The 25122-nt window shown below is 35.5% G+C and overlaps 2 protein-coding genes and 3 long non-coding RNA genes across 7 annotated transcripts; 2 read left to right on the forward strand and 3 right to left on the reverse strand.

Moving 5' to 3' along the window:
• Window positions 1-321: 321 nt before the first annotated feature.
• Window positions 322-1320, reverse strand: LOC118485619. The gene is made up of 2 exons (XR_004877115.1): window positions 1186-1320; window positions 322-638 (listed from the first exon to the last, which is right to left on the reverse strand). It is a non-coding gene; the product is annotated as an uncharacterized LOC118485619 (long non-coding RNA).
• Window positions 1321-3213: 1893 nt separating this feature from the next.
• On the reverse strand, window positions 3214-5743 carry LOC118485620. 3 transcript variants are annotated; one of them, XR_004877116.1, is made up of 4 exons: window positions 5476-5743; window positions 5322-5389; window positions 5107-5206; window positions 3214-4408 (listed from the first exon to the last, which is right to left on the reverse strand). It is a non-coding gene; the product is annotated as an uncharacterized LOC118485620 (long non-coding RNA). The 3 variants fall into 3 exon arrangements; XR_004877118.1 differs by having other exon boundaries at window positions 5303-5389; XR_004877117.1 differs by having other exon boundaries at window positions 5107-5389; window positions 5489-5743.
• A 3437-nt stretch (window positions 5744-9180) lies between these two features.
• On the forward strand, window positions 9181-13343 carry LOC110897787 (protein high chlorophyll fluorescent 107). The gene is made up of 8 exons (XM_022144516.2): window positions 9181-9794; window positions 10576-10719; window positions 10802-11107; window positions 11243-11302; window positions 11842-12087; window positions 12170-12280; window positions 12474-12650; window positions 12731-13343. The coding sequence occupies exons 1-8, from the start codon at window positions 9261-9263 to the stop codon at window positions 13049-13051; spliced, it is 1899 nt and encodes a 632-aa protein (XP_022000208.1). The 5' UTR covers window positions 9181-9260; the 3' UTR covers window positions 13052-13343.
• A 1700-nt stretch (window positions 13344-15043) lies between these two features.
• Window positions 15044-21609, reverse strand: LOC110897786 (aldehyde dehydrogenase 22A1). The gene is made up of 14 exons (XM_022144515.2): window positions 21236-21609; window positions 20336-20376; window positions 20160-20252; window positions 19838-19965; window positions 19596-19718; window positions 18854-19007; window positions 18669-18772; window positions 18523-18601; window positions 17874-17969; window positions 17658-17795; window positions 16630-16845; window positions 16354-16545; window positions 15500-15643; window positions 15044-15392 (listed from the first exon to the last, which is right to left on the reverse strand). The coding sequence occupies exons 1-14, from the start codon at window positions 21345-21347 to the stop codon at window positions 15240-15242; spliced, it is 1773 nt and encodes a 590-aa protein (XP_022000207.1). The 5' UTR covers window positions 21348-21609; the 3' UTR covers window positions 15044-15239.
• A 203-nt stretch (window positions 21610-21812) lies between these two features.
• Window positions 21813-23950, forward strand: LOC110897785. The gene is made up of 2 exons (XR_002568945.2): window positions 21813-22117; window positions 23548-23950. It is a non-coding gene; the product is annotated as an uncharacterized LOC110897785 (long non-coding RNA).
• The last annotated feature ends 1172 nt before the right edge of the window (window positions 23951-25122 follow it).

The raw sequence follows: 25122 nt of genomic DNA on the forward strand, positions 1-25122 counted from the left end.
TAGACCAATACTAACATTATTTCATTTGACCCGTTCATAGTGGATCTTCATACGGCCATTCTTTTTACATCCTGATTCTAGTTCATTTGACCCGTTCATAACGGGTCAACATATGACCATTCTTTTACATACTCGTTCTAGTTCGTTCGACCCATTCATAAGGGGGTCTATTACAAGTTCATTCTTTAACATAACAATTTAGTTCGTTCGACCATTCTTATTAGGTCTAATACAAGTTCATTCTTTAACATAACATTCTAGTTCATTAGACCCATTCTTATTGGGTCTAATACAAGTTCATTCTTTAACATAACATTCTAGTTCGTTCGACATGTTCGTATTGGCTCTATTACATGGTCATTCTTTGACATAACATTCTAGTTTATTCGACCCGTTCCTATGGGTCCATATTTAACATGATATTCTAGTTTATTCGACCATTCGTAATGGGTCTTTTACATGATCATTCTCTACATGACAATTCTAGTTCGTTCGACCCGTTTGTAATGGGTCTATTACATAATCATTCTCTAACGGACTTTGATTACCACAATATATAACAATAAACAATGCTATAATTAAAACTCGATCTTGAACACCTTGTGCTTTCTTGTTACTCGGGCCTTCTTCTTTCACACCTAAATTTCACAATTATTTAAAAAGGTTTAATCTCATGTTCTCATCCCATAGTTTTCTTAACATAACACATTATTAATTTCTCACATTCTCAACATTAACCGTTTAGCATCATAATCATTTAGAATCATTGAATTCACATAAAAAATTATATTCTAAGCATTTCATCAAACACTTAGTGTGCATACCTAATTTAAAGCATAATGTACAAGTAGTCTATGCACATTCTTCCTATTTCATAACATGGATGATTATAATCAATCAATTTCACATAATCTTCATCCCATATCAATTTATCTAACAATACCCCATTACATACAATTTCATTCATCAACATTCCACCTATTTGCATCTACATGATCATCAAATTTCATCATACTACTACTACAAATGGGTTTTCACTTTTAGATCATCAACTAACCAAATTCAAGCATAATTCTTGTTCTATAAGGTAATTCTAACTCATAACCATACTAATTTCACATGAACTCATGGATTGATTGTAACCCACTTTCTACAAAATCACCTAAATCATGAAATTCAACTTACCTTATGTTAAGAACACTTAGATAGTGAAGAATTTGTGTTCATGCATCAATTTTATCTTCAATTCCTCTTTCAGTTTTGCTGAATTTTAAGGTTTAAGGGTTTTTCCCTTGTCTTTCTTTTGCGCAGGTCGACACACACACACACACACTGAAGTGTGTGCGTTTTGATTTTAGTTTTTGTTTTATAATTCCATCTTTTTCATTTTTCCCATTTGACCCCTCAAGTTTGCTACTTGTTAATTTGTTACATGTTAATTTCCTCACTCTCATAATGGTAACTTTTGTAACCCCATGTTAACAATTCTTAGCCACCAAGTCCATAATAAATACAAATACTTTGAAAATATTTTACTTGGTTCAGAACGTTAGTTATCATATTCCATTCTAAGTCATATTTATATAAAATGAATAACATATGTGCAGTTTGAGGTGTTACACCGACGACCTACAAAGCCTTCGTCACGCATCCATCTCACTTTCTGAGTTGCTTCCGTTGGACTGTTAGAGGTATGAAGTATGAGCCTACATTAATTAGTCGTATTTGTTATGCTACTCGAATATGGTTGTCATTAGAATTGACTTGTACCGACGACGTTTAAGTTCAAATACAGTATAAATGATGAAGTATTGAAGCTACTGGTTGTAATATTTTTGTCACATTAGCCATGGAATGATATTTAAGTGTATATATATATATATAGTGGAGTGTATATATATATATATTAACAAAATTCATATGAATCTCCATTTTATGAAACAACTAAGTCTGTTTAGTATTGTTTTTGAAAATTCAAGGGAACATAGTCTTGTATAATAAACAACTTATTCATTTTCTTGATTCTTGGATTCCTGTAACTATTATAACTTGTAATGGTATTTATGCTAATGTCAAAGATAATAAATAACCTAGATTATCAAGGGCTTTGATGTGTCAACTGTCATGACGAAAATTCGCTTTGAAGCGAAACATGGTTTACATAGATTATACAAGTATAGTTGATAAAAATTCTTTATACTATTTAGAGGGTGTTTGGGGTTGATTTTTGAAAATAGATTAGGCGTTTTGAATAATCAGAATCAGATAATTAGTTGTAACAAAACGTGCGGCAGAAAGATAGTGTTTGGATTTGATTATGTTGTTTGATATCACAATAATCAGATAATCAACTATTTGAGTGTTTGGCAAATATATATTTTAAAAAATAAATAAGTGAAATGAAAAAAAAATCAATTTTTGGATTATCACGTTTTCCTGCAGTAAGGGGTGACCTACTTTTGGATTGTCACGTTTTGATCTCTACAAAAAGTAAAAAATCAGTTTTTATTAATTTTTTACCAGACACTCAAAATAGATTTTTTGCGATTTCAAAACACAATAATTAAAAAATCAGGTTGAAAAAGCAATCCCAAACACACCCTTAGTAATGGATTTGCTAAAATAATCAAAACCAAGTTTCGTCTATTTATTCCTAAAAAATACGCAAACATTTGCAAAACCTAGACTCTTCATATAAGCAACAAAATAGATTATCACGATATGCATTTGTAATTGATTAAGAAGTTTCAAAAACTTTCGTTGCCGGAATTTAATGATTCAATGAACCAAATGGCCTAAGAAATTATGTCCCGTGAATCTCTTTCAAACCATGAAAGCCGAGTATCGATAAAGCCCATAAATTGAAGCCATATTCAATAAAAATGCATACAACAAAACAATAAATAAATCCCACATACAAACTACCTATCCCTTTCTCCTACCATGCGTATATAAATTCTTGCTATGGAACTATGATAACATTAATAAATAAATAAAACTAGGTTTATACCCCGCGCGCGTTGCGGCGCGCTATATCGAATCGTTTTCGGTTGGAATTGAATTTATCTTTCCAGATCGTGTGAGCATTTTATGAGGAGAAACATCCTTCATGGTTCACTCAACATACTTTATCAACACTTGTTAGTTGTTACAATAGTAAAATGCTACTTTTATGCTCTTTCTAGAGGAAGAAACATGCTTAAACCACAAACTTATGTTTTTTTGACAAATAGCACAAAAGTACACAATCAGGAATACAAAACACTCGTTCACCATTATTTAGTAACGCATTCAAAATAAATAAGATAAATGACTAACCTAAGAAATTTTACAAAAATAAACGACAACTAAATCTAGATTTCACCAACACGATATTACGGTTATTAGAAAACATATCCAAAGCTTGATTCCAGACTGATGCATTTAAAATAAACCTGCTAAGTCAATCAAAATTAGAAGAAAAAAACATTAAAAAATGCGACGGATTTTACCTTCCATAGCGCAAGAGGTGAGTGTTGTAACCATTGACAAATTCATGAGGGGAAGCATCCTTCACAGTTCTCACCGTCGCCGTGGTAGTTGTGTTGAACGGTGGCGCAAAAGGTTTTTTAATGCATAGTATGTACATCAGTTTATTCAAAAGTAGAATATTATTATAAGTAATCACTGCATCAACTATTTAAAAAAATAAGCACATAATGATTTTAGGGTCTAAGCTGCACTAAAAATAACTCCTTAACCTTTTAGTCAACTTACATGACCCCTATTTAGCCACCTTATGAGACTTACTGTTGAAGACAACAGTTGAGAGAATACATACTTGGGAAACATACTTAAGCATGCAACCAGCAGAAAACACAAACCCAGAGATCATAACTGCCAATGGATTCGCCCTTAGAAGACATAATGCTGCCCTATTAAGTGCCATATCAACCATGAACTCGTCACGTTCAACGAAGGTAGTAACGTAAATTGAGTTAAATATTGAAAAAAAATAATAATTAAAACTCAAGGGTGTCAAGTGTAATATTTTTACAAAAAAATAAAACGCGAAGATGATAGATTCAAACCTGCGACACTTGCATGTCAAGGGAACATCCTTACCCATCCCATCACCTAGCCTTTTAGTGTTAAATTATGACGTGAATGAATGGTAGCCGACAACGCTCCTGATTCGGTTATTTGGTCTTTCTGGTACTGGCCGGTTCAGTTTGTTTTTTTCCAAAACCATAGATAGTGTTTTGGTCCGAGTAAATCATCAAAACCTATCGGATCATGAGCACCCTACCACTGTCCACTGCTGCTTACAACACCTCTTCGATTATAGCCTTCCCTTCCTATCTTCTTTCTTCTGGGCTTTCCACGCGCCCAATGAACGACAAAAGGATACGAATAGAGCAGCCTGCCACTGTTCATTTCCATTTATCTATTAACATTTAGTAATTACATATTCTAAGAGTAACACAAATTAGGGAGATTTGGTTTTTTTTAATGTTTATGTCTTTGAAGCAAATGATCAAACTGTTGGTAGGCATGAGCCTGTTAACGGATTAAATGGAATATTAGATCCATAACAACACCCATTTACCATTCCAACAAATTAACCACCTGTTGATCAATCAATAAACAGCATCCAAAATTACATTTATACTTTGAATCAATTATCTCCAAAATTTAAACACAAACAGATTCAACATTAAACATTTATGCTACAATCCACCATAACTTAAAACACACAAAAACCTAAAATTCATTTCCATTTATCTATTAACATTTAGTAATTACATATTCTAAGAGTAACACAAATTAGGGAGATTTGGTTTTTTTAATGTTTATGTCTTTGAAGCAAATGATCAAACTGTTGGTAGGCATGAGCCTGTTAACGGATTAAATGGAATATTAGATCCATAACAACACCCCTTTACCATTCCAACAAATTAACCACCTGTTGATCAATCAATAAACAGCATCCAAAATTACATTTATACTTTGAATCAATTATCTCCAAAATTTAAACACAAACAGATTCAACATTAAACATTTATGCTACAATCCACCATAACTTAAAACACACAAAAACCTAAAATTAGAGACAAATTAAACTACCTGAGACAACTTCAAATCACAATGATGTCACCTCCACTATCGACAAAGGAATCCCCTTAACGGAGAGAATTGTTTTATCGACTTCTTTTCCGATGAGCTTCTACAAAAACTCCATAACTAAACTTTGTGAGAGAATGTAAACACACCTATTAACAAATCATAAGATAAGCAAATTCAAACAATAAAATTTTATTACAAAATTTAAACATATCAACCAGACTTCAGGCCAAGAAGAACAGCAAGACAACATCTGGTAAAGAAAACGACCACCAGCAAACCTAATCTGAAAAACGAACAAATCAACATCAATCGCAAACTAAAAGGATATGAAAAGGAACAAACATGCAACGAATTTTCGATGAACTCAACCTAGGTTCCTCACCACCACCTAAGGCCTTGACCGACGAGGAATAGAGAGACACAACGACTCGTTCGATTGGAGAAAGAAGTTGAATAGGGAGAGCATTTAGTTCGCCGGAATTTTTTGGGCAGATGCCCCTTTCACTCGGTTGCTTTCTACATAGAATTTTTTTGTGTCTTGAAAAGAAGAAACTGTACGAGTCAGTAGACACGCGGCTTTATGGCTTTATGAGAAGCTTTTACACACAACAAAACATAGGGTACAACCAATAACTAAAAAAAACACAGCTGCTGCATATAGTACTACCTAAAGCCCTAGAGTGATGCAAATTTATAATATATAATTCTAACTTATTCGTATATCAAAATTTACTAAACTTTCTAGAATTTGTAGTTTGACCCCCGGAGTTTGATAATTCCATTATTTTATGCTAGAATCTCATAATTAAGCATGTTTTTAGGTATTTCAAGTGTATCAAAGTAGTGTATGAGTATAATGCACGTATAATTGATAATTTCAAGTATTTCAAGTGTCGGTTTTTGCGTATAAACACGTATTCGAGATTGTAGCGTATAACACAAGTATGTAACGTGTATAAGTATAAAAATGAATTCCATTACAATCAAAGTCTCGGATTACAAGACTGGAAAGGAAATACAAATACGATACGACTACAAGTTTCCAAAAAATAGAAAATATGATCCCACTTTCTAAATAAGGAAAATACAAAAATGCGAAGTGTTACGGAAGTGGCATGAGTCGTGGTCAAGCACTCATCATAAAAGATCGGATTCTACATATTCAAAGACATGTATTAGTTTGAAAGGGTGTGGGGCTATTATACGTGTTACACTATTTTTCTCTTGACTAAGTTTTGTCTCATTTAGTATTTTAGTAAGGTATTTTTAATGAGACATCACAAGGGATCTAGTGGTATCGGTTATTTTCTAAGTTATGAGGTACTGATTTAACATCATGCAAAAGTATATTGGTAATAATGCCTACTAGAAGCATTTTTTTGGCACGTCGTATTTATTATCCGTTTTCGACCCTCAACAAGCTTGAGATGACCCTACCTAAAATCGCTTAACGAACACACGTTAAACATCAACACTTTATGTTGATGCAAGTCTAAACTTAAGCTTAATATCCAAGCCTGATAAAAGGTAGTTGATGGCGTAAGTACGATGATGACCAGTTGTTGCTTTAACGATGTTCATACTACTAAAGCTTATCTAACCAAAGCTTCTTCTTCTTTTTTTTTAAAAAAAAAAACCAAAGTAGTCATACCTAAGCTTACTTAACCAAAGGTGCTTCCATCACAACTTCTTCTAGCGATGACGAATAAGCCAGCGCTACTCGAGGTTATCAATGGAGGGTGGTCGATGAGGATGGTGGTGGTAGTGACTAGGATGGTATGGGTGGTTGACAAAAGGTGTTGCGGTAAGGGAAGGTGGTGGAGGTCACAGCTGGTGGGAGCGATGGTGGTGATCATGGTGGCGATGGCGAGGGATGACAGTAGCGGCGATGACATGGGGGCAATGATTAGGGCGTCAAAGGTGGCGACACCGGTGATTGAGGGGTTGGGCGACAGAAGTGGCAATGGTCATGGTCAAGCACTCATCATAGAATATCGGATTCTACATATTCAAAGACATATATTAGTTTGAAAAGGGGCATGGATATAATGCGTGTTACACAATTTTCTTTTGACTAAGTTTTATCCCATTTAGTTTTTTAATAAGGATTTTTAATGACACATAATCCTAAGTGATCTAGCAGCATCAATTATTTTCTAAGTTCTAGAGTATTGATTTAACATCATACGAAGTATATTGATAATAGTGTATAATCTGAGTTAATATTATTATGTATGAAGACAGTGTTATGAAACCCTTACCATTGTAGAGTCGATACAAATTTAATTCATAACCGAATCGCCTCCAAGACAATCATCTAACCAATGACTCGCTTGTTTAGCACAACTAACTACTATTGTACCACATTCAAAATTGATATATATTTAATTCAAAATCGAATCATTGCCAAGACAGTCCTTTTATTTCCCCTAACCAATAACTCGTTTGTTCGCCAATGAGGTGGTGGTGGAGTGGTAAAGGAGAGACTTGGTGTTCTAAGGGACTCAGGTTCGATTCCTGCCCTCCCCATTATTTTCTGCGACACCTGATGATGATGAGAGACTGGGCGAATAGGTGGAGATCGCTAGTTCGATTCTTGAACTAAGCGAGTTTTACCTCACCGCACTGTCGTGCCTTCGGGCGAGTGTTCACGGGCTTCGGCCCTAGGTGAGGGTTTTCCCCGGTTCGAAGGCGAGTGTATTCCGACGTGATGAATTTCGTCAATAACCCATTTGAACGATTCGTTGGCCGTTAAAAAAATAACTCGCTTGTTCAGCGCAACTAACTATTATCGGAGGTTTCCGTCCCCTCCGATAACTTTGCTTGAATCTCGTACAAGTTAGGTTGTCATTGTATTTACTATACATACATTTACCAAATGGGGGAATAGTGCCAGGCAACTGCCTGACACTCCCCCATTGGACTTACCAGTTTACTATTTTTTATCCATTTAAAATTACCGTTTTGTCCCCAGCTGAAAATAAAATTACGCTTTTGTCCCCATCTCAGAATTACGATTTTGCCCTCAATTCAAAATTACGATTTTGGCTGGCACTCCCCCATTGGACCAACCAGTTTATTATTTTATATCCACTTTAAAATTACGTTTTTGCCCCTCATAAAAAATACGATTTTGCCCCCAGCTAAAAATAAAATTACGCTTTTGTCCCCAGCTAAAAATTACGAATTTTCCCTCGATTCAAAATAAAATTGTGGTTTTGCTCTCAGCTCAGAATTACCTTTTCAACCCCAGTTCAAAATAAAATTTTGTTTTTGCCCCCAGCTAAAAGTTACGATCTTGCCCTCTGTTCAAAAATGTGATTTTTCCCACTTTAAAAAATTATGATTTCGCTCTCAGTTCAAAATCACGTCTTTTCCCCAGTTCAAAATAAAATTATGTTTTTGCCCCCCAACTCAAAATTACAATTTTGCCCTCGGTTCAAAATAAAATTGTGGTTTTGCTTCCAGCTTAAAATTACGATTGTGCCCTTAGTTTAAATTTATATTACGTTGTTACCCCAAGTTCAAAATTACGAATTTGCCCTTGTGAAAATTTACAATTTTGCCCCTGATTCAAATTTACAGTACTACCATCACTTTAACTTTTGGCAAATTATGATTTTACCCCAGTAAAAAAAATACAATGTTCCCTTAGTTAAAAATTACAATATTGTCATTGTTTTACTTATTTTTATCAAAACTATAAAAGTATTTTGTTTTAATTAGTTAATTCGATTTAATTGTTTTCCATATCAATGAGCTATCTAACACTCGCTCATTATTCGATCATCGCCCCGCAACACGGGCGGGGCATTAACTAGTTAACTACAAGCGGAGCGGAACGTAGGTGACATAAGTCACATAACCCAATGATAAAAAATCTTCCACGTGTAAAAGAGAGTGATCAAGATATCTTCGACTTTCCTACCAATGGAAATCTTCCACGTGTAAACAAAAATCTCTTGTCCATATCCAACTCATCCACCAAACTCACCCCTCCAACGTGGCTCATCTCAAACCAATAACTGCCACCCAGAATTACCACAATACCCTCATCACCCAACATTCCACACCCCACACAAAGGTCAAACTAGACTTTTCACACCCCACACACCTCAAAATCCCGCCAACACGTTTGTGGTGTGAGGGTAACAATGAAGCTATCTTCCTCACAACAACACTTTCCTCTCTTCAATGGCGGTTCAAAGTTACACTTCACTACCTTCATCAAACCCTCGTTTTCACATTCTCACCTCCAGTTTCCATCTCTACCGGCTCTTGATTCTTCCTCCTCCTCCGCCGCATCGATTCCGGCACCGGTCCTCCGAGAAACCGCCGTTCCTGCTGAATTTGCTGATACCGGAAGTAGCGAAATCTCGAAACGGACGGTTAAGGAGTTGCTCGTTATTCGACGGCCGGTGAAGGAGTCTGCCGGTGACGGTGAAGGTGAAGGAGATGCTGACGTGGAAGTGGAAGTGGAAGGAAGTTCGTCGCTTACGTCATCGTCGTCGGTTGTTGATGCTGAGTTGTCTAGGTTTGCGAAGAAGATGCCGATTTTTGAGCCGATGAGAATTGATTCGAGTTCTGGTGAGAAACCGCTAGGTGTTAATTTGGATCTAGCGTTGTATAGAGCTAAAGTGTTGGGGAGGAATTTTAGATACAAGGAAGCTGAGGAAGTTCTTCAGAAGGTATAACGATCTCGTTATGATAATTGATTTGATCCGTGTGTTGATGCATTGTGTATGTGGTTCATAGTTAAGCTAGATTAAGTTTGTTATGAACATCTTAGATTTTGTTTTGTTAATTAAATCTAAATATGTTAGCTGGTTAATATGTTATTGAAGTGATCAAACTGACTGTAGATTATAAGTTCAAATAGATGAAGATTACATTACATTACAGGACTTGCATTAAGTTGAAGTTATTACCTCTGAATTTGATGTAAAATGCTACTGTAATTGCTCTTGATCCGTTTCCGTTTTTGTTGTGAGAAGCTTCTTACTTGTATCTGATATCCATAGAATGTTTTTATATAAAGTATCTTTTGTTGGTTCCAATCGATCTTAGATCTCTAGAACATGAATCGAATATAACAAACTGAACTTGAATATAACTTGAATCTCTGAATACATGTATGTTTTACAATTGAAATCTAAAGCCCTATTTATAAGTAAGTAAAAGGTGCGATTGTAGAGACGTGTCACTTCACGAACGGGTGTGTCTATTGATCTTGTGGATGTGATTGTACTTGAAGAGGTGCGTCCTTTTTTTTTTTCTTTGAAGCCGTCGATCAAAGGGTGTGTCCAAGGGACACATCGATTCCTTTAGGTAGTTGGTTATCAACTTCTGTTTTGTCACATCTAGTCCCTTTGCTTCATAACTACCCTAATATTATCTTTATACTATATACATAATAACCCTTGAACTTTAGAATGTGTAAGGATTAATGATTTCATCTTTGGTGTGAAGTGCATATCTTACTGGCCTGAGGATGGAAGATCTTATGTGGCACTAGGAAAAATATTGGGCAAGCAATCAAAAGCAAATGAAGCAAGAGCAGTCTATGAGAAGGGCTGCCAAGCAACACAAGGTGAAAATGCCTACATTTGGCAGGTCAGTCTTCCCTCTAAAGAATAATCAAACTTCTTAATGATTTTGTTTTGCTTAAATACTTGTATTTGTTACATGAATCCAGTGCTGGGCTGTTCTGGAAAACAAAATGGGAAATATACGGAGGGCAAGGCAACTATTTGATGCTGCAACAGTAGCTGACAAAAAACACATAGCAGCATGGCATGGATGGGCAGTTTTGGAACTGAAAGTCGGAAACGTAAAGAAAGCTAGGTATCTTCTAAGTAAAGGAATAAAAAACTGTGGTGGAAATGAATACATATATCAAACACTTGCAATGCTTGAAGCTAAAGCAAACCGCTATGAGCAAGCACGTTACTTGTTCAGGCAGGCTACTAAATGTAATCCCAAAAGCTGTGCAAGTTGGCTTGTAAGTCATCAGATTCTAACCTTCATATATTCGCCGAAACATTGGGGGGGGGGGGGGGTGCACCCCCCACTTCACACTAAGCTACGCCCCTGAACTTATAAAGAAGTAATTTTAAAAAATTCATTACTCGTGTAGGCTTGGGCTCAACTTGAAGTACAACAAGAAAATTATCGCGATGCTAGACAGCTTTTTGAGGTAAAGCATTTTTTTTTCTTCTAGTAAAATGCCATTTTCGTCCCTCCCTGAGGTTTGGCCAGTTTTGCGACTTTCGTCCAAAGGTTTGTTTTTCCGCATCTGGATCCAAAGGGTTTGAAATCTTGCCATTTTCATCCGTCTCGTTAACTTCATCCATTTTTTCTCGGTTAAAGTCAAGGGTATTTCCGTCTTTTTTGTTAACTTAAAGGGCAATTCGGTCTTTTTCACTTTATTGACAGGCATTTAGCATAATGGACAAGTATTCAAAAGATCGAATTGCCCTTTAAGTTAACAAAAAAAGACAATAATACCCCTGATGTAATGGAGAAAAATGGATGGAGTTAACATGCCGGATGAAATTGGCAAGATTTCAAACCTTTTGGATCCATAAGCGAAAAAAAACCTTTGGACGAAAGTCTCAAAATTGGCCAAACCTTAGAGGGACGAAAATGACATTTTACTCTTTTTCTTTTCTTAAGTTGTTTACTTGTTTAACAAGAATCACTAAACATTTGTGATGTTTTCTTGTCTTGTATCAGAAAGCTGTGGAAGCTAGTCCAAAGAACAGATTTGCATGGCATGTATGGGGAGTTTTTGAATCTAATATCGGAAACGTTGATAAGGGGCGGAAACTGTTAAAAATCGGACATGCGTTAAATCCTAGAGATCCTGTATTACTTCAGTCACTTGGTTTGTTAGAGTACAAACATTCAGCTCCCAATTTTGCTCGAGCGTTGTTCAGAAGAGCTGCAGAATTAGACCCGAGGCACCAACCTGTTTGGATTGTAAGCATATTATTTTTCGTTTTCTTTTTTTGAAAAATTTAGTTTTATTTGATCGCTGTGGTATTTTTGTTATTGAAATTAGGCTTGGGGTTGGATGGAGTGGAAAGAAGGAAATATAAAAACAGCTAGAGAACTCTACCAAAAAGCATTGTCAATCAATTCAACAAGTGAAAGTGCTGCTCGCTGCCTTCAGGTTTTGGTTCTTCTTTCACCTTTGCACATTTTTAAAAGTTAACAAGTCGATACGTTAAACTATTAATGCGTGCATTCTAAATGAGTTTAGGGACTTCAATTCAAAAATTAGTTTAGAGGCTTTTACATGTATTTCTTTACAAGTTAATATGCCAAAATTAGGTTAAGAAATCTTTTATAATATTGGTATACAGGCTTGGGGTGTTCTGGAACAACGATTGGGTAATTTATCAGCTGCTAGAAGACTATTTAGATCATCACTTAACATAAATTCTCAAAGTTATGTAACATGGATGACATGGGCATCTCTTGAAGAAGATGAAGGAAACTCCATTCGTGCAGAAGAGATCCGGAACCTCTATTTCCAACAGGTATTTCACATGTCTTTTTATATGATTTGTTAATAATCAAAGAGATTATATTTATAATTATTATTGGTTGGTTGCAACAGCGTACAGAAGTGGTTGATGATGGTTCATGGGTGACAGGAATGTTGGACATTATAGATCCAGCCATTGATAGTATAAAGAAACTACTAAACATTAATCAGAACCCGTATAACAAGACACGTGATTCTTCAACAAGTGAAGACGGCTCAGACCGTGTTGTTGATGAAAGTAACACAGAAAGTGGAACCGGGTTTGATTTAGATGGTTTTATCCGTAAGAAACTCTCTCTTGATGCGTCAAAACTGGATATTGATTTAGAATCTAAATCCAACAAGTCTCCAAGAAAGATTTGGCGAGCAAGTGAAAGTAAAGTGCCAGTATAACCAGCGACTAGTAATACATTGAAAGCAAATTCAAACAAATTGTGGTCTGGTCTGCTTAGCTCAAGCTGAAGCTAAATACACAAGTATTGGATGAATGATCTAAACACAAGGTGCTCACAGATATTATATGATTGTTCATTGTAGCTTAAAAGTGTAAGACAATGATGCCTTATTTCAGAAGAGAAGCTTTGTAATTATACTGAATGCTTTGATCATCTTTTAGCAATATCGAGATTGCTAAAGGACATGGCTGACCTGACATAAATCTTTGATCATCATCATCATCATCATACTCGGTAAATTCCACCAATAGCAAAACTAAGGTAGGGTCTGAGAAGGGTAAGATGTAGACAGCCTTACCTCTACCTGTAGGAATAGAGAGGTTGCTTCCAGTGAGACCCCTGGCTCGATAGTAGTTTTGCATCAAGCCTTAGATTAGTGCATGTACTCCCTTGTCTTTTGGCTATCAACGCCACCACATGATGCATGATTAACCATCCTCCTCTTTTAACGTTATTTTCATGAAATTAGTAAAATAACGTTAAAATTAGTGCACTTTCATTTTAGCCCCCCGAGCGCCCACACATATATACATTATATGCGCATACTGCTTCCATGAAATCCTAGGAAATAGTCTCTGTCCAGAGTTATAGTTGAACTTTTTTTATAAACAGATTCAGGAGGAGCACCATCTGTGTCGACTCATCCAAAAGGTCCAAACCTGTGTTTGTTGGTGCTAAACGACGTTGAAGCTAACCCATTATCGACAAACTCGCTGGCTACTGAAGTTAAAAACTCTTGATGGGTGATTAAAGGTCACTTTTATTTTATAAAAATGGACTACCTCTTTCAAATAAAACGAACCCAAAATAATAACACAGGTTTTCTTGTTTCAAATCAATCAGCCAATACAGAGTTTCATATGTGCACTCAAAAGACTCGGGGCGATGTGAGACGCAGAAGACAAACAAGTCGCCTGCTTCTGTTTCTTTTCTTCTACACAGGCTGCTTGGTTTCTGCCTCTTTCTTCTTAGCGGATGCAAAATTAATGTTCGTTTTAGGCTCTCTTTTTTCAGCATACAATTTGGATGTTTTCAATTGCTAATTATATTAGCTTTTTTTATTGCAATTTGCTGTCGTGGGGAATTATTTTTCCCACAACAAGAAATTTGTCGCTATTGCCTGGATCCGACGATTTCCAACAAAAAAACGACGTTGGAAAATAGCTAGTTTTTTGGTAGTGAAAGTTCCTAAACATGTCTATATTCACGTACTTTAGAAAAAACTAAAATAGTCACTTGTCTGCGATTTAACCATGTCATAGTAGATTCAGGCTTGGGGTGTTCAGGAACAACGATTGGGTAATTTATACACGGCTAGAACACTTAACACGAACTCTCATAATTATGTAACATTGATGACATGGGCATCTCTTAACGAAACTACTTGACATCAATCATAACGCATATAACAAGACACGATTCTCCAACAAGTGAGGAGGGACCAGATCGCACTGGTGAAAGTGTAATACATAAAGTGGAACCAGGTTTGATTTAGATGTGTTTATTAGTGAGAAAATATCTCTTGATGCATCAAAACTGGATATTGATTTAGAACCAAAATCAAGAATTTGGTGCAAAAGGAAGGCTCACCTCCTAGAAATATTTGGAGACCAAGTAAAAGTGTGAAACAATGAATGCCTTGTTTCATATGACCAAAACAGAAGAGAAGCATTATCTAAAGGGCATGCTCGGCTTTACATAAACCTCGATGGCAAACCGTTTGCACGGTTAGACTCGGTTGATTTTTAGGAAAAAAAAAAAAGAAACGAAAATCCCGAAAAACGTTTTGGACATTATATATCATTTGATTCGTTTTTTCAAGACGAGTCTAATGGTACAATTTGGTAAAAACAGTTTTCGGTCAGTTTTTGAACGTTTACAATTTGGTAAAAACGTTAAATAAGTCCCACGTAAACACTGAAACAAAGAGGAAGCAGAAGTAAAGAAACTGCATTAACAAGAACCTAAAACCGAATTTACAATCTTCAACTTCCTTCTACATCAAAGATTTTCGTGTTCTGTCTTCACTGAAAGTACATTTTATTTGGATTTCGATTTTACATTAAAGTCGAACAGAGACCAATAAAGAGTTCACACCAAAATCCAACAGAAACAAGACCAATGTTTCAGTCGCTTCTCTTAGTGTTAACCGGAGAGTTTTGCTCTGTCAGCATTTTAAGAACATTAACCAGTGCTCGCAACCGGTCCCACACATTGAACCCGTACAACGCCTCCACGAGCGACTGCTGAAACTCAAACGCGTTTTCCGCAACAGGATACTGGAATCGAAAGTAAACAACCAATTCGTTCACGTTTTAATCCCTTCTGTTTGCCACTTCTAATTTATAATCGTAAGAAATAAAAAAATTCCAAAACTTAAAATTACCTGAATTGGCTTTGGTATTTTGGTTTTTATCAAAGGCCACCATCTATCCTCTACCACAGATTTTACAAGGCAGCAAGCACGCAACCCTTCAACACCAGCAAACCGCCCAAATCCGCTGTCTTTTACACCACCGAATGGGAGAGACTGCCAAAGCATAAATTACTAAATAAATAAACATGTCAAGGTAAAATTACCTATTTGCCCATTAAAAACAAAACTTTGGACATATATATAGGAGGCAGATCAAATGCAAAGTGGAAATAGCATGAGAAGTGTACTAACTGGACCTTGACCATTGATCACGGAAAATCAATGGCTAAGATAAGGTAGTGACAATTTCGTAATTACGTAAGCGTATGTTATGACTGGAAGGGCAAAAAAACCACGATAGTTAAGACTTCTTATCTAGTTCCACCATTTTTTAAATTGCAATTTGCAAATAAAATTTTAATTATTCATTTTTTTAATCGTACCATTAAATTGAGCATTTTATTCTCTTTAAGTTGCTTATAGTCATGGTTGTAAAAATCCCGACTAGGCACCGATTAATCCCCGATTAATCTCGATTAATTTTCGATTAATTACAATTAATCCTGATTATATCCGATTAATCCCCGGTTAATCCCGATTAATCGCTAGTCCCCACCTCACTGACCGACTAGCAATTTCTACAACCATGCTTATAGTACTGCTATATAATTAAAAAAAGGCTTATAATAAAAATGTTGATATGTGTGAGTATAAATGTGCATTATTATATGATATATAAATGTACATAATCATATGATACACCAAGACTTCATATGAAATTTCCACCTTATACATGAACCGTCCTATATAACAGTAAATTTTACCTGACACATGTAATTGGACGCAAAGTCATTAATAGCAGCAACTCCACAATGCAACTGTGAAGCTATGAATCTGGCACGACGTTGACTACCAGAAAAAACAGCACAACCGAGCCCATATTTCGAGTCATTTGCAAGCCTAATAGCCTCTTCATCAGAGCTAAACTTCATGATTGGCATTATCGGCCCAAAAGCCTGCTCATCAAATTATACCATGCCAATTAATTCCGAAAGTCAAACTAAATGAAGACTTTTACAATTAGTTAGTCAACCACTTACTTCCTCTTGCATTAACCTCATTTGGTGGTTGACGTTTACAATGACAGTTGGAGGGAAGTATTGATCAACGGCACCTTCACTGATGTTTCTCACACTTCCGCCACCGACAATCTCTGCTCCTTTATCTAACGCATCGTTTATGAGGCTTTGCAGCCGTTCAGAATGGTCTTGCATGCAGATCGCACCCATATCGTATTTTCCTGATTGAGGAGGACCCTGTGTTATATAAAGAACGGGTCAAACGGGTCAAACGGGTCGAAAGTTGTCCAAAGTTTAGCTTTAATGGATATCACTATATAAATATAAAGAACGGGTCGAACGGGTCAAACGGGTCGAAAGTTGTCCAAAGTTTAGCTTTAATGGATATCACTATATAAAGTGTTTTACTCAGAAGTCAGAAGGTTAAATTATCATTGTAACTAGTATTTTGAGCCGCCACGACGCGCGGCGGCTTCGAAATTTAAAGTAACTTGAACTTATACCGTCAAATATTTTACTCGACTAGTTTGCGAACAAAATTTACATCAAAACGTAGATCAACTGAAAACGCACATGAAAATAAGCACAAAAACGTATTATATTTGACCTCGTTACCGAGAAAATTTACGTCGAAACGTAAACCAACTTGGATTTATAACGAAACGTACTTATGTAAGAAAATAATGTTTTTTAAGATAAAGAATGGCACCACATGTTGAGGTGGAGTCGAAACGTAAAGTAACTCAAATTTATACCGCCTAGTGAAAACGTATTATATTTGACCCGACTCATTGCCGAACAAAACGTAGACCAACCAAGAACAAAACATAGACCAACCAAAAACGTACATAAAAATAAACACGGAAACGTTTTATATTTGACCCACATACGTAAAAATAAGCACGTAAACTCTAGAGGGTCAAAATGACATTTTACAAAGTTTTTAAAAAGCTGAGGGGGGTGTAAGTAGCAATGCTATAAGTTGAAGGGTTGAATGCACAAAAAGAAAAAAAACAATAAAAAAATTATGTGGACAAAAGCATACTTACAGCTGTAACAGATTTAACGATCTTGACGACGGCAGCTACAAATGCAGAATAGACGTCTTTGTGAACATAAAACCTCTCTGCACCAGCACAATTCTGTCCACTTGATTGCAGGGCAGCCCTAACGGCAACTTGTGCAACCTATACTCAACTCTTAATAAATTATTAAACAATTTATACCATTATTATACAAATTGAGTATATGTTAAACAATCATACATGAGGCACATCTACATCTTCACACACAATAAATGGATCTTTTCCACCAAGCTCAAGAGTCACTGGTATCAATGTGTCTGCAGCCTTCCTCATTATCTGCATTTACAATAAATAAATCAGAACAAGTAAAATTAGGAGTTAAATGCCATTTTCGTCCCCGAGGTTTGGCCAGTTTTGCGACTTTCGTCCAAAGGGTTGTTTTTTTCGCATCTGGATCCAAAAGGTTTGAAATCTTGCAATTTTCATCCGCCTTGTTAACTCCATCCATTTTTCTACGTTAAGTCAGGGGTATTTCCGTCTTTTTTTGTTAATTTAAAGGGCAATTCAGGCTTCAAGGGTATTCAGTCTTTTTACATAGAGTGAAAAAGACCGAATTGCCCTTTAAGTTAACAAAAAATACTGAAATACCCCGGATTTAACAGAGAAAAATGGATGGAGTTAACAAGCCGGATGAAAATGCCAAGATTTCTATCCTTTTGGATCCAGATGCGAATAAACAAACCTTTGGAAAGTCGCAAAACTGGCCAAACCTCAGGGACGAAAACAGCATTTTACTCTAAAATTAATTATATGTTTACAATATACATTGTCAAAACACAAAATACCCTTTTAATTTACAATAGATAATGTCATAAGATTGAAATCATACCATTTTACCAACACCGGGTGACCCAACAAATATCATTTTGTCAACTGAAGACACCAATGCTTCTCCCGTCTCAGCAAACCTGCACAAATCAAAGTTTAAAGCTCCTAACTAAATATAAAAAAATCACATAACAAAGAAGGGCTTACCCAGTTATTACTTCAACAAGATTTTCAGGAGCACCGACAGCTGCAAGGGCACTTTGGAGAATTCGCACATAGAAACATCCAGACCAGCTTGCGTGTTCAGAAACCTGCAAAAACCAATAAAGAGATCCGACTAAATTAAAAACAATAATGATTTGTAAATAATTTTTATTCAAGAATAAAAATACCTTGACAACTATCCCATTTCCGGAAAATACAGCCGCCAAAACCGGATTAAACAAGTTATGAAACGGATAATTCCATGATACAATAGCTCCAACCACACCAAGGGGGTGAAATTCCACCTTGGCTGTCTTGTGAAGCATTGATCTTCCACATGATCTGAAAAATACCGAAATAGAAAAAAAAAAAATACAACTTATACAATTGTGACGACTGACAATGATGATGATTATCATTATTGATACACTAAGACTACTTCTTACTATTATATAAGAGTCAATTGCCATTTTTGTCCCTGAGAGTTGGCCAGTTTTGCGATTTTCGTCCAAAGGTTTGTTTTTCCGCATCTGGATCCAAAAGGTTTGAAATCTTGCCATTTTCATCCGGCTCATTAACTCCATCCATTTTTTTCGTTAAGTCAGGGATATTTCCGTCTTTTTTAGTTAACTTAAAGGGCAATTCGGCTTTTTTCACTTTATGTAAACTCGCTAGAGATTTGTGAAAAAGACCGAATTACCGTTCAAGTTAACAAAAAAGATGAAAATACCCCTGACTTAATGGAGAAAAATGGATGGAGTTAACGAGCAGGATGAAAATAGCAAGATTTCAAACCTTTTGGATCTAGATGCGGAAAAACACACATTTGGACAAAAGTCGCAAAACTGGCCAAACCTCAGGGACGAAAATGGCATTTTACTCTTCTTACTATTATATAAATTTGAATAGAGAAAACTTAAAACTTAATACCTGTGCTCGGGTTTTAACCACTTCTCACCCTCTGAAAGAAGCCAAGTAATTTTCTCACATGTTGTCATTATTTCTCCCATAGACGCATCCACCATAGTTTTTCCAGTATCACGTGAAGAGACTCTATAAATAAATATGAATTAGTATAAACTTGAAAATCGAGTGCTAAGAGCGTCAAAAGATGGCATGATCAAAAGTGAAATTGTAACTTATTCATAATTTTATTATGAAAGAATTCGTACTCGCATATAAGGTCTTGATGTTCTAAAATATACTTCAAAAGCACACGCAAGAACTGACGCCTTTGCTTGAAGCTACCCTTTGCCCATACAACCTGGGATTTCCTAACCTGTGCTACTCGCTCCTTAACCTGAGCACATTTAATGACCGTAATACAGTTTTACCCAACGAATGATTAATCAGCAATTTACTACTAATAAGTTTGAGGAATTGGCGATCTAACAAAAGATTAAATAAACAAGTATAGTCCTAGAAGAATACATAATTACAATCATACAGAGGCTCTGTTATAAATGTTTATTACTTTATTTTTCAAACACTAACCTCGTCAGGCTTCAGCGCTGGGAAGTAGCCTAGGTACTTCATTGTTGCAGGCTCATAGCACTGGACTTTGTCGGTTTGTCTTCTTGAAGGTATCTAAAACATGATAATACCAAAAAAAAACCGTTCCAGGTCTTTAAAATCCGTATTAACATCTTGAAACATAAATAAGAACTTACATAGATGAAGCTATTCTCTTTGGGATGTCCATCATCTATAACTGTTTAACATCCAATAAATGTAAAGTATTAAGAATGTCAAAATGGTATACATCAAAAGCAAGTATACTTGTTACAAAGAGAGAATCAAAGAAATATCACAAACACATATCAACTGCACACACACAAACATACACGCATTTAAATCTAAATACGTATTAAGAATTGTACAAAGAGTGATGTGCTTTCTAACAGAGATGAGCTTTCAAACCATACTTCTCTCACCGTCACTTCACATTTGTATGGAATTCAGATATTCTTGTCAACTAAATAGATGGTTATCCATCGAGTTAACGAAAATCATTTGTACATTAGCATTCGACACCATAATCACAGACTTCAGAACCTGGGATCCAGATCCCTTACGTAATATTAGGAATGGACATTGTTACCTAAAGCTCTATCTGCAGCATAACGGATCAGCCTACAAATGCAAGCTGTTCGATACACATTGTAACTTCATGCTACTGCTCTTGGAATAAAATACACACGAAAACCATATTCAGTTAAGTTCAACCCAATAAAAGGTCTAGAATCATGTCTTACCTGGCTTAAACTATGCTTCTTAGCAGTTGACTAGTTTTGCTAACATCCCCCCCCCCCCCCCCCCCCCCAAAAAAAAAAAAACTCTAGCTTCATTAACACTCCATGCCATATTAGAACTAATCAACTGAAATAGGAAAGCATAACCGATAACTGATTCGGATTAACCTTTGTTTCCTAACCTATAACACTAACACACCAATGCACCTGACATAAGCATATGCATGTATAACTCAAACACATCATCCACCACCACAGACAGAATCAATGCATATAATACATGAAACTAAAGACAAAACTATGAGAGAAATGTTGTACCATCGGATGCATCAACGTCGATCGAAGGCACATTAGAAGGAATGAGCATGAGTAGAAACTTGCAGATGACGTAAGCGAATGCTATGACGATTAGAGGCCACCAGAAGGCCATTTTTATAGATTGATTGAAGAAATTTGAGGTCTGAGAGTAGCGATTAAGGTGGGAAGTGGAAATTAGGGCTTGAATTTAGAGAAAGAATGTAGGTGATTTTCGTTGGTGAGAGTAAAGAATATATTCTTTCTTCAGTTGTAGATGCAAATCTTGAGTGTTGATCAGGGGTATAAAATACCTTGTTTCTCCTGATTTTTACGATCACGCCACCCTTCAGGACGGACAAGATCGAAATTTCGATAATATTTATATTTGTTTACCAACTAAATTACTTGCTAAATTACTTGCCATATGTTTCGGTGATTTTAACTAACTGAGTTTAAAATTAAAAAGTTTAACGTCCTGAGTTTCAAACCACTTATTTTATAACGTTTTAAGTTCAATTTTTAACAATTGTATTTTTGATTTTGGGCTCAAGTGGTTAAAAACACTAAGGTAGTGTTTGGTATGAGGTAATGGAGGATGGAATTGAATACTTCATTCAAGGCTAATGAAAAAAGAAGTGTTTGGTTGATCATGTGAATGGAATAAGGCATTACATACCCCATTCCATTCCTTCTAAAATTGTTGAAATCTATTCCTGGCCTACCCCCAGCTTTTTTTTCATTCCGTTCAATAACAAAAGGTTGTTTCTCTATTTTGCCCCCTCCTCACCGATTATCCCTCTCCTTCCATCGATGTCGCCATCTTCATAGAGCAGAACGTCACTCCTCTGGAACCCTAAAATTTGCCCAGTTCGTCGTGATTTTCATCATCAGACACGAAATCAGGTAAATTTTTTATTTATTTGTTCAATTCTTGTGATGTTATCATCCCAGACTTTCACGGAATTAATGGTGAACTTTAAACTCTTTACATACTGAATCAATTGGTAATATCATCGGTTCTGTTTTGTGAGTTTTAACCAAAATTGAAGTTTTTGTTGGTATATTTAGTTTTTAATCTTCACCATGATAATTAAATTCATCGTTTTTTTTTGGGTTTCTGTTGGAAGTAACAAATTAGAAGAAAACACAAAGTAAAGTTTTTTCATTCTTATTCAAGTTATATTACGATTCTTGTTGTTCTGTTTTGATAGTTCATATTTTATATTCTATTTCGGTTCCATGTATTGAATTATCGGTTTTTTTTTGTGAGTTTTAACTAGGGGTGCAAACGAGCCGAGCGGCTAGCGAGCTACTCGATATCGGCTCGAGAAAAAGCTCAAAATAAGCCGAGCCTTATCGAGCCCAAGCCGAGCTTGAGCCTAAACGAGACCAATTTTAATATTATATATATTATACGTATTATTTAATACTGGCGAGCCGAGCTCGATCGAAAAATAGTAGGCTCGAACTATGCCGAGCCCGAGCTTCACAAAATCATGACAAGCCGAGATCGAGCCTAGTCTAGATCGGGCTCGTTTACACCCTAGCGTGGACATATAAATACTTGTGTGTGTATTTGATTACTGGTTAGACAATTGATTACTGAGAGATGATTTATTGAGGTCTTTTAACATGCTTTTGTTTATGATATGTGTGGATTCTGTATTGCCGAAGTGCTAGTGTTATTTGATATTATTGTATATGGGTGTTTAGACAACTAGTTACACAACTGTTCACTGAGAAATGATTTATTGAGGCCTTATGCTTTTGGTTCAAACTACTGCCACACTTACATTTTGTTTATGATATCTTTTAATATTTAAGAGTTAGGTTTGTTGATTATCACTCATATTAACATTCTAGACATTGAATTCTGACATTCTGTATTGCTTAAGTGCCAGTGTTGTTTGATATAATTAGAGTATACCGTACTGCAGACAACTATATGCACAATTGATCACTGTAAAATGATTTATTGAGGTCTTATAACATAACATGCTTTTGTTTCAAACAACTACCACATTTGCACAATGAGTGATATTGGATAACAATTGCCTAATTTAATAGACTTGAAAGTAATTGAAGTCTATGTTCTTTTGAATGGTTCTTCTACTTGAATTATTTTCTTTCACTGCTAGTTCTTCAGCCAATTCCTTTCCACTTTAACCCATAACCAGCTAAGTAGTTAGCCACTAACTCCATCGAATTGAATAAATATATAAATACTAATGTGTGTGTATTTGAATTATTTTCTTTAGCTGCTAGTTCTGAATTCTCTAATGGGTCAAACTTGGTTTGTTTTCTATATATTTTTTTTTTCATTCGTTGAGTAGCTTGAAAGAGTCGGAAGAAATAACTGGTGCGGAGATTAGGGAGGCTATAAATACTTTCAATAGTGTTTTTGGAACTGAGAGCAATAGGGAGGAACTATGTAACAATCTTTTTGCGGAGATGAACAAAGTTGTGGGTTTGACTACTCGTGAATGTGACAAGGTTGTATGTAAGCTCGCACAAAATGAAGAGTTGATGGTAATTTTTTTTAAGGTTGATGAAGAACGCAAATTTGGATGGGTAAAGACTATGCTTGAAGATATTGCTTGACGTGATATACGATGACTTTTGGATTATTTTTTAATTTTTTTTTAATATATATTTATTATAATTTTTAATGGAAAATTTTGTGAAAACTAGTAATTTTTCTTTATTTTTAGACAAGGGTATTGTTGTCATTTTCAATGAATTGTATTCCATTCATTCGTCCTTTTTCGCATACCAAACAACACAAAGTAATGTATCATTCCATTCTCATAGGTTAACCAAACATGACCATGGAATGGTAATGACCCATTCCATTCCCTTGCCCATTCCATTCCTTTGCTCATTCCATTCACTCGTCCATTCCATTACCAACAAAGGGACTTAAAACGTTATAAAATAAGCGGTTAGAAACTCAGGACGTTAAACTTTTTGATTTTTGATTCAAGTGGTTAAGACCACTAAAACACATAGACCTAAAAGGTAATTTACTCTTGAAGTGATAAACCAGAAGGGCCAAAGTCGGAAGGTAGGTTTACCATCAACATTGATTTTTAGCATATATGATTGATACCACTAGTGTAAGTTGAACTAGTGTTTAAGCTAATTCCCCTATATTAATTATCAAAATTGGTATACACACAAAAACATTGTTCAATTTCTATAGTTTTTAATTAATGTGTATTTCACGTTCTACTTCTTTTGATTTACTCTTGTCTGCGTCTCTACCTCTCACAACATATATACTATATGATATAGTATAAATAATTCAGTCCCCATCCCTATATAGATATTTGTGACTAAACTACATTTTCTATTCTAAGTTCTAACTACATTTTCAATACACTTAAAATTAATGAACTCGGTATTAACTAGCTAATTTGCTATTCCGTTTAACCTCTATATATAATCTACTAAAGTTGTTCATATTGCCATCATAATTATTTTCTGTTTCTTGCAAAAAGATGAGTATACTTAACTTTTGAAACGTATGCAACGCGTATTCGTAGTTCAATGTTTTTTCGTCTATGTTTTGGTCGCTTTAACATCTCGTCGCAACGCCCAGGTCCTAAATTCTAGTTATTTAACATATTCTATTTTAATTTTTGAATATGTACTTATGTATATGGTTGTGTGAAGAGGTAAATTCCAACTGGGCTCCAACAAATTTTTGCCTAAGACATCTGGTCCAACAGAGGATTTAACCATTTCCATCTCTAAAAATAGAAGTCTCAATCCCCATTTATGGGCTTTCTAGAACATACTTATTTAGTTTCATCTTCTTTATTACTCTTGTTTACACCCATATTTTCATTCATAAACGAGACACTGACTTGAACGCCGGATGATGGTTCTATTAAAGACTAGCTACA

Source organism: Helianthus annuus, chromosome 13 (assembly GCF_002127325.2).
Source record: "Helianthus annuus cultivar XRQ/B chromosome 13, HanXRQr2.0-SUNRISE, whole genome shotgun sequence".
In the NCBI taxonomy this organism is placed as follows: domain Eukaryota; kingdom Viridiplantae; phylum Streptophyta; class Magnoliopsida; order Asterales; family Asteraceae; genus Helianthus; species Helianthus annuus.

Excerpts from the sequence above, each read along its gene's own strand:
- LOC110897787 (XM_022144516.2), top strand. The coding sequence starts at position 9,261 with ATGAAGCTATCTTCCTCACAACAACACTTTCCTCTCTTCAATGGCGGT. Across the intron at positions 11,108-11,242 it reads AAAGCTGTGCAAGTTGGCTT|GCTTGGGCTCAACTTGAAGT; the intron begins GTAAGTCATCAG and ends TTACTCGTGTAG. Across the intron at positions 12,088-12,169 it reads GGCACCAACCTGTTTGGATT|GCTTGGGGTTGGATGGAGTG; the intron begins GTAAGCATATTA and ends TATTGAAATTAG.
- LOC110897786 (XM_022144515.2), bottom strand. The coding sequence starts at position 21,347 with ATGGCCTTCTGGTGGCCTCTAATCGTCATAGCATTCGCTTACGTCATC. Across the intron at positions 18,773-18,853 it reads GAAATGGGATAGTTGTCAAG|GTTTCTGAACACGCAAGCTG; the intron begins GTATTTTTATTC and ends TGGTTTTTGCAG. Across the intron at positions 17,796-17,873 it reads AAGATGTAGATGTGCCTCAT|GTTGCACAAGTTGCCGTTAG; the intron begins GTATGATTGTTT and ends AGTTGAGTATAG.